At 37.8% G+C, this 13,269-nt stretch overlaps 1 protein-coding gene across 1 annotated transcript in view; it reads left to right on the top strand.

The window, feature by feature from the left end:
* The first annotated feature begins 644 nt into the window (after positions 1–644).
* Positions 645–13,269, top strand: part of SORCS2 (sortilin related VPS10 domain containing receptor 2) — a 231,400-nt gene continuing 218,775 nt past the window's right edge. Inside the window, exon 1 of the mRNA XM_018079321.1 lies at positions 645–794. Coding sequence (XP_017934810.1) covers positions 645–794 — 150 coding nt within the window. The remainder of the gene's footprint in view (positions 795–13,269) is intronic.

The raw sequence follows: 13,269 nt of genomic DNA, 5'->3' as shown, positions 1-13,269 counted from the left end.
TGTTCTTTTTATAATTGACATTGGCAATACAAGTGAGTAGCATGGATGCCATTTTTCACTGCAGATTTTTCAGGAGTATGAAACAAATTCATCAGAGTGCTCACATTTGAAATACTCATAGATACGTGTGTGTGTGACATACTGATGGCCAAGCACTGACTTTGGTTTTATTCGTTCAAAACTCCTCTAAAAAAGAGCTGGAGGAGTGGATGGGTACCTTTATCAAGTATTTATTCTGGTAGAGGTCCAATGTGAGTCTTCCAGATCTCAGGCCAAATTCTTCTCTTACGCAACAGCAAGCTCTGAAGTCAGCTCTTCTTTCTCTGCATAGCTGAGGAGGTGCTGTTAGTTCTTGCCAATGAGCCTGTGCTCTTCATAGCTCTTTTTTCCCACCTTGTGGGTGGTGATGGAAAGGTGCACATTTTGGGCTTCTGTCACTGCACAGAAAAAAAAAGCCCTAGCACTGCATAGGACTGCAAAATACAGACAGGACTAACCATGTTTTTTTCAAACCTAGAATAATATACTTAATAATGGCAGGTTTCTTTTAGCTAATGAACCCTGAAAAGAACAAAAGGATGGCACAGAAACATTGAAAATGGATAGTTAGTGCCACAAAGTGAGGCTTTTCTTGCAGAGTTTCAATGCTGAACTCTTTAGAAGAGAGCACTTACAGATGTTTGATTTCTTTCAGGTCTTCAGATTTTGGGACATTATACACAAAGTTGAATCTACAGCCTGGGATTGCCACTGTTATTGACAATTTCTACATTTGTCCCACCAACAAAAAAAAGGTATGTGGCAAAAAAATGACTTTTTATAGTGCAGGTGAAATTCTGCAACTATGTAAAGTGTGTTTTACAGGTTTCAAAATTTAGGGGAGTGGTTTTCACAATGTTGCAGATCACCTTAGGTTCATTTGTGACATATGGAAGGGGGATATTTATTGTTCTTGAATAATATAGAAAGAAAAAAGTGCCTTGATGATCACCAAAAACTTTTGAGGGCATGGACTCCTGGCAGTCAAGCTTTTGTGGAGTTTTCCATGGAAATGAAAGAGGAAATTCTGTCACTTTTCACACATCCCAGCAGATTCTGGAACTAACACTCAGCCTCTTCATCCTTTATGCACAAGTTTCATTGCATGTCCCTTAATATAAAGTATAGGGATTGGGCAGGCTGTCATTGAGAATGTTGTTTATCCTGTGTAAAACCTTAATTAAGAAAAAACAAAACCCCTCTCCTTGAATCTCTTTCTTTAAAAGTGTTCCTGCATCATTACCAAACCAAACAGCTTTTTGTGGAACCTTGGAAGATTGAGTGGACTTTATAAGTGAGAGCAAAATTGATCCATTGAGTGTAGTGACAATAGATGTTATATTAGAAGCAACAGGAAGTGTGATTATGGGAAAAAAAACACAATAACAACCCTTCTGTGTTGGCAAAATGCCCATGATTTGAACAGCAAGAATTGTGAAATATAATGTGAATAACACAAGCATAGTAGGTCTTTCATGAAATAAGGATTTTCTCCTGATAAGGGCCCATTAACTCCGGTTTATACAGGAGCATTGATTTCAGGCAGAGGCCACTGGCTGGAAGGACAGTGTTAGTTGTGTTTGTCTGTCTGTTTTGCTTAATCAAAAATCAGTGGAACTCAGTGAGACTGCCTGAAGGATTAAGTATATATTTTATTTCTCTTGAAATTGTCACTGGAGTTTTTGTGCCCAAACTAGGCTGTCTCTGAGCTCAGTAATATATTTTTAATCTGCTGCAAAGCCAGAATTTTTTTTTTTTTGTTGTTTCTTGAAGTGGAACTACCACCAAGTACAAAGTTTCTTCAGACTGTGTATCTTAGACATACAATCTACTGATGGTTTCAAGTTCAAAAGAATAAAATCTTTACCCATCTCAGTTTCTTGAATAAAGACTAAAAGGATGAGCTTGATGAGAGCAGCCCTGTGGAGGATTTTTACCAACTCAACTAGCTACAATATCAAAGCCTGCCCAAGAACAGGGGGTCAGTGACAATGTGGTGGTGCCAGTTGTCTGACAAAATAAACAACAGTAAGACCATTGCTAAATTTCAAACCTGAAGGACACACCAGTGTTTACAATAAAACTCGTGCTAACACTATCTAAGGTGAAGTTCCAAGAGATACAAATCCTGCTTAGTAAACTGATATCATATTGAAATCCATCTGACAGAAAGTCCCTTTGAGTCATTAGATATGCTATTTTTATTCTGAGATTTCCTTCTACAAAGATGTTGTTCAGTAACATACAAACAACAAAAACGGCAGAGCAGAAAGGGTTTCTAGGGCCTGTAAATGATGCCAGAGGGAGATATATTTATACATGCAAATGTACATACATTCATGCATACATGGTACAAAAATGATGAAAACATTGGAATTACTGCTTTAACCAACAGCTTCAGGCTGGTCTTGGAGGTTTTGCAGTCACACAGAGAAAGTTGTCATGCTGTAAGAGCTTTGTCAATTGTAATGGGAAATTTTAGGTACTAGAGATTTGATTAGGACACAAAGACTACCAGCTGACCTCACCAAAGTTATTTAGAATATTGGAAGAACATCCCTGTCCATCCATTTCAACACAGTTGCACTGGGGTGGAATAGACTATTCAGAGTTCTGAATCCCTTTTCTAAGCCATGCAGAAGTCTCAGGTTTTCACTCATTCCTGATGTTACCAGCCTTCAGATCATTATGGTTTTCTTTAGCAGTTCACATCTTTTGAAATGTGCTCAAAAGAGAAACTGGATTGCTGACTGTGCTTACTGGAACAGAGCATGCACTTTAAATTTAAAGCACAAGTAATCCCGCTTAGCATTTAGGGACTGGGAATATGCATGAAAGCAAAGATAAGACATTGATGGGGATTTTTTAATACTTTGCATATTAAACATTGTTCTATGTTTTCATTCCATTTACCCGTTGTAATCCTCATCTGTGGAAGAACTGATTTTGCCCATTTAATGCTCATTATTTCCACCTCAATGTCATCAGAGCATTAACCCCACCTGATTTTAGCTCTGTGCAATATAGATATCTGGTCAAGCTCTCCTCCTCTAAATGAAAGGAGAAATGCAGGTACCTCCAGGCAGTTCATACTGTTAAAATCATAGCTCTTTGTACTTATGAGAATAAGGTTGAATTTTCTTGTGAAGTTCCTGCCTTTGTAACTATTTTGTGTCTGAACAGAGTCTAACTGTGGCTTCTTACAAAGATATACAAGAGATGGGTCATGGCAACTAAGTACCACACTGCCACTCTCTCACTTCATCTGTCAATTCCCTCAGGACCTGCAGATGCATCTCATCAGGTCCCATGGACTCGTGTACCTTCAGATTCCTTAGATGGTCTCAAACCTGATCTTCTCCTACCATGGGAAGTTCTTCATTCTCCCAGTCCCCACCTTTGCGTTCTTTGACTGGGGTGGTGTGGCTGGAGCACTTGCCAGTGAGGAGATTAACTCCATCCTTGCCAAACCAGCATAAGATGGGACATTTTTTGTTCGTTTGCTTTGGAGTGCAATTAAATTCAATATCTGCTAGAAGACTCCAGTCTAGTTCTTGGGTTGACATTATTTCTTCAGTTCACATCTGCTGGTATACCAGCTCCTGGAGCGACCAAGATGTCACTCACTCTGTGAGCTACAGTTATACTGTACAGAGCAATGGGCTTAGAAGTGGGCTTTATGAAGCAAATGTGAACATGTACTGTAAATTTTCAGTCCCTATGAATTACCCTACTTTGCTTTTTCTTAAGATGTCTTGAAAAGAAAAAAAGTTGATACTCCTTATCTTCCCTACCCCATTGTTTGGGAAATTGAAATTCAACAGAATTATAATGCTGTTGATGAAGAAGTACATGGGCAGATGTGAAAAGTACAGCAGCATCCTTTTCACATGGTGCTGCATGGAAAAGGGATTGTATGAAAAGAAAAAAAAACCCAAAATTATAAGGTAAAATACAGGAATGGTGAGGACTGTGAAGTAGCTGGAGGAAGTATGGAAATAATTTATAAAACCCACTAAATCCATCCAAAAAGTGGAACATTCCTTTTTCCTTTTACCCTTCTATGAAAAAGTTGTGATGAGTACTGTTCATAGGTCTAAACGAAGAATCAGGAAGGAGTTGTATCAAGGTCATGGATACACAATCTTTTGACAGTTGAGGTAAATTCCTTCAGTCTGTACCATTTTCTGGCTGAAAGCAGCAGAACTCTGATGAAGAAATTGTGTTGCTGCGGTTACCACAGGACTCAAGCTATAAACCCCAGTTTTGACAAGAAATGATGACAAATCTCTGAGGATAGAACTTCAGAGGGCTTTGTGTATTGCTCTGAATGGGCCTTTCTGGTGAAATCATGGGATGGACTTGTGAACTGTGGCTGTATTATTTGTGATTCAGAGCTGGATTGCAGTCAGTCAGCTGCACAAGTAGGAAACATTTTCACCTACCTGCAAATGACCATGTAGAATCCCCCTAAAAGCTATGAAACAACAGAGTAATAGGTAAGGTAACACTGTAATTAGGAGTTCACACTTCCTAAGTATGCATTAATATATGCTTTGCATTCTCTCTGTTTTTAGTGTAATGTAAACCTGCAACTAAAGAAACTGAAACCATTATTCTGATACAGTTTTGGAAAGTCATAGAGTAATGAAGGTGGGTTCTTCTGTGATGCTGACTTCTCCTTTTGAAGCACTTTTTCATTGATCTGTGAAGTAAAATAGTCTTACCCTGTGCAAGCCTTGAATTGATAAGGGGTGTTCCTGCACTTTAGACAACACATTTTATGCAGTTATCTCCTTTTCAGTAATTACTGTATGCCAGTAGCATAGAATGGTGCAGGAATCCCATAATGTACCATGTGGGGGAAATAATTTGTATTCTTTTTTCCAAAACAATATTATAATTGTGATTTGGAAGTGATGCACATGGTTTGTGGAGTATGGGATTATGGTTTCTGTGGTGTCAGTCTGGAGTTACATGAACAAAGTAAATTCTTTCTACAAAAAAACCCCAGAATTCAGTTTCACTAAAGTATCAACAAAATATTTAACAATTTTTTAGGGCATATATGCTGTTGGATGTAGAAATTACATATTTGCCTTAATTCTGTTTATATAATGGTGTTGGGGAGGAGTTGAATGAGCATACTGATTTTTTTTTTTCCCCACTTTCAGTGCATATTTTAATTTTAATTCCTGCTGGTGCAACTGGTGCATCCATTCTTCCTTTTATATGCCTTTGGAAAATAGGCAGCTGAGCAGTTTATATTCAGGCTTTTCATATTAAGAGAAAATAAATGTTGATTTTGCTTACACCAACTTATTAGTTAAATGGGTTGAACACTTACATTTCCAAGCTGTCACAATAACCAATGGCTACATGTTTTTCCAAACTAAAAGGCAAGATGACAAACGTGCCTAGGTGTTTGACAAACAATGCAGAGCACTTGAGATAGTATTAAGGATATAAGCTATCTTATACAGTATTTTAACACCTGATAATTTAAAATAGTATGAATTACACGTCACAAAAGGGTATTTGCCACAGCTATAAAAGCATTTCCCAAGATGCAACTGGCTTGAGCAATGTTTGTAAGCACTTACAGGTAAATGCAGTCCTACATCATTTTGACATTTGTCTTTTAGAGCAGAACAATTGGTAGTAGAAGTTGTCAAAATGCAGTATGACTACGTTTACTTGTAAAGAATAATTCTACTCAAGTATCAGTTTCCTTAGAGACCATTCCAGAACATCTGCCAAAATAGAGAGCAGAATTATCTTACACTTTTATTAGTAGTGAACTAAGGAATATTCCTTTCAAGAAGGTGAGTAGTTACTTCAGGAAGGTTTCCCTGTGAAATTACAGAATATGAGTCTGTGTTTTGTGTTCTCTACCATGATGCCTTCTTTCCTTATAAGCAGTGTCACCATTCAGTTTTATTCTCGTGATGCACCACCAGAGCACTGATGTGATCTGACTGCATCATTTTGCTTGAGAATTCTGTACAGGCCTGTTCAGTTTGCCTTCAGAATTTCCAAATACTACCAGAAGTAAGCCCAGGAAGCAATTTCTTTTTTCACCCACCCATACTTTGCTAGTAGGTAGATTGCTGTGGGAGGCAGTCTTGGGAAGAAATACCAGATTTTATTCACACACAGGTGATGAGCAATTGCCTAGTTGACAACCAGGAAGCTTGCTAGAAATGCAAGTGAAACTCAATAGGTTGAAACAGTCAGAGCTTTCACTGAGCTGTTAACTGGAGTCACTGTCCCCAGCAGAGGGTCATCCAGCACCACCAGAACCATGACATGCAGGGGGAGGATTTGATGGATGCTGTTTGATGGGGTGTGAGTATGTATATGTGAAAAAAGTAGGGTAAAGCTTTGAGAAACAGAGAGTGGAACAGTTGAAAATTAAAACCATAAATGGAACAATCACTAGGAATCTGGCTGTTAGAGAAGTATTTGAGCTATTTACTGGATAAATGGAGGCTAGGAGCCACAGCTTTCCAGTTGGACTGATTTATGCTACGGTTGAGAGACCAGGGCTTTTTCACACTTGGCATGTAAATGGAGTTGCATAAAAAATGTGTAACTCCTATGTAATTTTCATATTGTAACTCCATGTAACCCTTCCAATAAGTCAAAGGTAGTAGCAGTGTTACTATTTTATTTGAGTATACCCTCTCTCTTAACCAGTAGACTATGAATGCATTTTTCTACATAGTGTGACAGAGAAAGGCTTGGTTTGGTTTCCATGAAAATGTTGCAAACACTTTCTAAGCATTTCTCCATCCTGTTCTTTTATGTGCAGAGCTAGAAAGGAATTCCCAGCTTTCATTGATCAGATAAATGTTTGTCTTTGAATACTTTTTTGCATGATGTCTGCTAAAATATGGAACCATGCAGTCTGAAGCTGCCTCTAAAACTTTTTGTGTCAGTTCTTCTTTTTTTGAACCTAGAAATATTCAATAGTCCAGCACCTGAAGTACACTGTGGTTAAAAGCTGCAATTCATTTAAAAAAAGAAAGAAAACAACCCACAAAAATCGCCAAGCCAACAAACCTGACTAACAGGACAAGTGACTGCCACGAGAAGCATGTGGGTTTCCCACAGTATGTAGGATAATTGCTCATCAAGGTAGAGGGTGTGTGGGCTAAACGGCTGCACACTTGAATGGACATTCTGTGTTATTATTCTATCCTATCATTCATTTGATGCTTGGAGATCTCAATTAAAGTTTTTGAGATTGACCTTCCATGGCGATTTTTTAGCCTCATGTGCAACTTTTGCATTCCTTTATGCTCAGGCATACAGTTATTCTAAGGAAAAATAGACCTGTCTTTGCTGCATGCTTATTATGGATGTTTTTGTTCTGTTTTTATGAATTTCCTGTCTAAAACTCATTAGTCATAAAAGCAGACCAACAACTAGCTAAAAGCCATAATGTTAAATTAAGTTTACTGTAGTGAAGCCAAAAATAAAATGACTAGTTGGTGGGAGTACAACATAAAAAAGATTTATGTGAAAATGGAAAAGACCTCTGAGCAAGTGTTAAGAGACCATTGTGCATATGATTCTGCACTTGAGAGACATCCATTTCCCTCCCAGTAATTCTGGGGAGAGAAGGAATCCAAGCATCGTATTTTCAGCAAGGTTTTATTTCCTATTATGATGCGCAGGGGTCATTGCTTGGAGAAATAGGACTAGTCAATCAAGAGCACATAGCAGAAAGCATGTCTGAAGCTGCCCTCAGTGTGCTGCTGAGGGACTGACTGGTCAGAGAAATTGTAAGTGGGAACACACAATGTTATACACCAGAAGGGTTTCAAGCTCTGGGATTTTTATTTTCTATGTCTGAAAATAAGGGTAATTTTGCAAAATTTAGTCCAGGCTGCCATTTCAAAGCTCATTTTTTTAAAATTTTAATTCTTATACCCAATTTTAAATCTGAGTCATATGCCAGAGAAAATGGGGGCGTGTGTGGATTTGCTGCACAGGACATGAGATAAGGTGTGTGTTTCCCTTGTATAGCCTGTCCATGTGCTCACTGACCTGCAAGTACTTCCGAAATCCTTCTCTGCTTAAGATATCAACTAAGGGAAAAACCAAACTCAACTAATCAACCAGAATTGTCTGTGGTAGGTCTCCAGACCTCAGCAAGACCTGAAAAAGGCTTTTCTCCAGCATGGCATAGAATTTCTTGTGTCCTTGCAAGAGCTACAACAGCCTTCTAATCAATATTTTTGAGGGTCACGCACACCTTTTTTTTAAGGCTATACATTCTCATGATAATATTATCCTGGAAGATCTGATGCAATATGGAACTTGCAGAATTAAATATAAGAAGGAGGCAAATCATAATATATGGAATAGTGTCCAAATGAGAAGGTGTCCAGGTAAAGAATGAATAGAAAGTTACTGAATCTGTGAGAATTCTGTTGCACATAAAACCAGAAAGGAAGACGTGGTTGCATTAGTGAAGCTGAATCTTTGCAAAAGGTAAGAGGAGAAAAGAGAAAAAAGCTCACTGTAAAGAGGAAGTGGTAAAGGATTACTAACAAGCATCTTATGGTACTCAATAAGTATTAATTAGTTGCCCAGTATGCTTGGATGAAATGGGTACAGGTAAGTCTATAGAATAGAGTCAGGTTTCTGCTAAACTGGCATATGCAAAATGAGGGTTTTCTGTGATTAATTTAGACTATTTATATCAATTGCAATTATCCTGTGTGTTGAGATTACTCTTGTCTAATTATTTACTGAACATCACAACATGCCTAGAGGCTCTGTCAAGGTTCCGTGTTGCAGAAGGGAGGAAATTGGGAACTCTTTCGTCTTAACTCAGTCTAACCACAGGAATAACTAACCAGTAGGTCCATGTTAAGGAGGTTATGTGAAAACTCCTAAACAGTATTTGAAGAAAGATCAGTAATACCATTCAGGAGGTCTGCAAGGACAATATACAGTAGGCATATTCCCAGACAACCCAAAAATAATGGTGTAGTGTGTTTGAAACATGTTCATCACGCTTCCTGATAGATCTTCTGCATCTCCTGGAGACCTGTGTGTTTCCTTCTCCTTTCCCCAGTGATGGAATGGCAGCATGAGTCCCAGCTTCCACGCTTCATGCTATGCTGGCATTTTCCAATCTACTGATGTGTCAAATGCTGCTTCTCTTCACTGTATCAGTTCGACTTCCCTTCTCTTGTGCTGACCACACAACCTCCTCTGGCTCTCTCAGCTGCAGCAATGCAGCAGGATTTTTTTCCCCAGAGCTGGCATGGAATCACAGTGGAAATGAGCAGGGTTTAAATTGTTGCCATGGCCATTTTGCAGGGCTGGCAGCATGCTCGCCCCCCTGAGGATCCCCGGGGCTGCTAACCCCCTGCCCTGCCAGGAGTAAAACTGGTGCTTAAACCAGTCAACTGCTGCAATCTGGCTGTCGTGGCACAAGCATTTATACAGGACTTCTAGACTAATGTGGAAGTTAAGTATTCCATTGATTTTGTTTATTTCGCTCTCTTTTTGGCATTTATTAGAAGGGATGAATGTAACTTTGCTTATCTGTTTCTAATTCTGAAACAAGCCCTGATTCTCAGTAGCCAAGGTCCTCTACAGCAGTGGCAAACTTCTACTGAAAAACCAGGACCTGTGTGGCAAATATATTTTAATCATACTCTTCTAATGCAGCTTACACCCATATATTTCAACACAGTCAACAAAAATCCATGAAAAGATAAAACAGGATGTTTCTATTTTATTTTTTTTTTTTTAACACAGTATGTGTTTCTGTCAGGCAGAGAAAGATTTTTCCTCCTGGAAACTGGAATCGCTTACATTCAACTGAGTTACCTCTGAAGCCACTTGGTGCTGGCCTCTTTGGGGCTTGTTCTAGAGACAGACTTTTTCCGTCTGTGGAAGTAATGCCCTGGGTTGCTGTCGTCCCGTCATAGCAGAAGATTGCTATCAATGGAATGGTGGACTCTCCCTAATATTGTTGGTTTGGTTTTGAGAAGGGATCTTTTGCCAGCTTGTTTTGGATTGTGCCTAACTATTATTTCTCTTCTTAACCTTTTTTTCATGATTTTTTGCAACCTTTCATCACCTCTTTCTGTCCTTTCATCTCCTAATTTCTTTTCAAGACTCTCTTTTTTCCATTTCTGAGCATTACTTCTTCCTATACCTCAGAAGTAGATTCTGGACCAAATTAAAGCTTTTTATTTCATTATAATTACTGAAGTAAAATATTTAGGAGAATGTAGCTAATTGTCTATGTAACTATTAAAAAAATCACAATATTCTTAGGATAATAATAAATCTGCTGACACATCTCTAACAGATTCATAAAATGAATCTCTTCAACAGCGGTGGTAGGATGAATCAATCAGGGAGCTGTTAGCCAGGAGACCTGACTTGAGTTTCCATGACCTTGCACAATCCTGGGCCTCCCTGAAGCCTGGCTTCCCATTGCCTCACACCTTGTAATATCATTTGCCTTGTGCAAAAACACTGTGACAAGACATGATTTGACAGCCTACCTTACAAGGTAAGGTTTTGCAAAAGGTGCAGAATTAGTCTGGTTTAGTTTCCTAGTTTAGAAACTTAAGATGACAATACTGAAGTCTGTATATGATCTTATCTATGATCCCTGAATAAGTGCTAAGTGTTTTTATGAACCCATTTCAAAAGGAATGCACATTTATAAGGTATTTTTTCTATCACATCTCTGCAGCGCTGAACAGCATTTTAAAATTTGCAGCATGCTGAAAATAATTGTTATAAATATGTTCATATGTTTTTCAAGATTGTTTAACATTTTTCAGTTGTGGCTGGTTCAGTACATAGGTAATAATTTGAATATGATGATAGTACTTATATTCTCAGTTAAATGAGGAGAATAAGCTACTTGTCCTGAGCGGAACAGGATTATTTTTTGCTGCAATTGCTGGGTCTACAATTTACAGATTTACAAACTTATTCTCAGTCCTCTAAAGAATATTAGCAGTCTGGCCATTGAAATGACTTTCAGATTTGACTTTAAAATGCTCTCATTCTTTTCTAGAAGACACTAAGTCTGTGCAAGGAGGTCTGGTGGAAAGGTCTGGCGATGGAAGTGCGTCAGGTAGCACTGAGGGATTGTGGAGTGTTTGTCTTGTAAAGCTTGGTGCCAAAACTGGACAACTGCTAGTTAGATAAAAAGCTGTGCTTTCAGTGTAACTATGACTACAGGAATCAACCTAGGATCCATGGGAATAAGCAAACTTCTCATGTCAATTAAGGATATTAAATGCACTGGAGTAGTTTTTTAGTTTTTTTACACATTGCATCACTTTAAGTGCTTTTACAGTTTGTTTCGGATGCAGTGCAAGCAGGCATAAAATAGTGGGTTTTGGCTAAAAGTTCCAGTCTGTCCATGAGAATAATAGTATCTCACACTTGGTTCTTTCTGTGGGCTCCAGCAAAGACAATTCTCTTACCTGCTGCAACTGAAGATTTCAGAAATGCTTCTCTTCTCTTCAAGGTGCTGCAACACAGGAGCAACAGATCTGGGCCTCTGTTTTTTACATTTTTTCTCCTCTGGAGAGCTCAGGGATACAGGGTTTCTGCTGGGCCTTGGGATTGCAAAGCCCAAAGGCTCCTCAGAAACTCTCACATGCTGTACATTATTGCAAGGTCCAACTGTAACTTTTCACTTGACTTAAGATGACAAAGTCTATAAAACTGTCCTTTCTGGACTAAAATGCCATTCAGGAGGTACTAATGTTCCATTCCAATATTGTTGGTGTATTAAAACCACTTGTGAGTTGTACTCTGCCATAAGATCTCAAAATTTTATATGCATGTAGATGATTTGGTGTCTCCTGTTAATAGCTTTGGGAATTCTGGGCAGGTTATAAGGTTTCCCTTTTACAGATGTGGAAACAGAAAGATATAAATTACTTGCATGGGAAAGAAACTAGAGAAATTTAATAATATGCCACACATCTAAGTCAGTCTCTCAGCTTGAAGCACAAAAGTAGTCTTTTGCCTCTCAACAAAATAATAGATTAATTGAAAAAAAATACATTATTACTGGTTTGGGCTAGTGGAAGGTCTGTCAATACTGTACATATCAGCAGTCAAATATATGAAAGCGTATTTTGGAAAAAAAAAATACATAAAAAACCAGAAAAGTTAATATTTCCAGAATGAAGGACTGAAATTTAGGAAGTATTTTCAATGGTAAGATCATAATTAGGTTTAAGCAAAGACCTAGTAGATTTTTACACTTTTTGTGTTGTTTTTTTGTAAGATTAAATAGGTTAATACACAGAATTTGATAAAATATTAATCAATATCTCTTCTAAGACTAAAGATGTGACTTCTGAGTCAAATTTCTTAACTTTGTAGAAAGCCTATCTGTGAAGATAATGGAAGTTTTAAAGCTTTTGTAAAGTGTTAGAGGCAGTTCGAACAACATTTTTAAAAAGTTATACTCAGAAATTAAAATGGGAGTTGAATTTTAGGTACTTGGTTGGAAAACATTGGCCCTGTGATTCTGCGCAATTCGTAGAATTCACTTTTTACTAACACTTATCTACTATAAAAACCAGTTCCCACACAAAGCCTGGCTGTGTTAAGATCAGAAATTTTTATCAATACTCTGAAAAATTCCGAAAAAATAAAAATAAAAAGTTTGGAAAAGATTTGATGGAGCCAAGATAAGAAAATCCAGTAAGATTAAGTGAAATATTTTACTTAAACTGTGATCCTTGTAAATGTAGCATTTTAAAAGTATGTCAACGTTTGCTTATAAAAATAATAAGTACTCCTAATTAAAATTAGTATTTGGCCTCAGAAACCTGCCAAAATTAAAGTGTGCATTGAAAACATTGCATTTGCGACTTCAGCGTATTTGGACCAAAATTTATTTTTTCTGAAAGTGCCCTGACATTTTAATAGCCTGTAAAGTGCCAGAATCTTATACATTTTTTACTCTGATAGCTCGTAAATTTTTGACTCACGCAATATTTATAACTGTGAGTTTACCTCAAAGTTATAAGATATTCTACTCTACTTACATATTTCTCAAATTCTTTGATTTGTTAGTAAGGGGATCTTCTTCCCCCCCCTTTTTTTTTTAAACTAAGATATTAAGAGGCAAATTCATTAGGCTCATGCTTTCAGTCTACAGGTAACAGTGCTGTGTTTTTCTGTTTTCTTGTGTTCAGTGGTCCATCATTTAGG

The sequence above is a fragment of the Manacus vitellinus genome, unplaced genomic scaffold (assembly GCF_001715985.3).
Source record: "Manacus vitellinus isolate BGI_N305 unplaced genomic scaffold, ASM171598v3 scaffold_0_pilon, whole genome shotgun sequence".
NCBI lineage: Eukaryota > Metazoa > Chordata > Aves > Passeriformes > Pipridae > Manacus > Manacus vitellinus.
The sequence above is the reverse complement of the archived record's forward strand: the minus strand, read 5'-3'. Positions and strand labels throughout refer to the sequence as shown.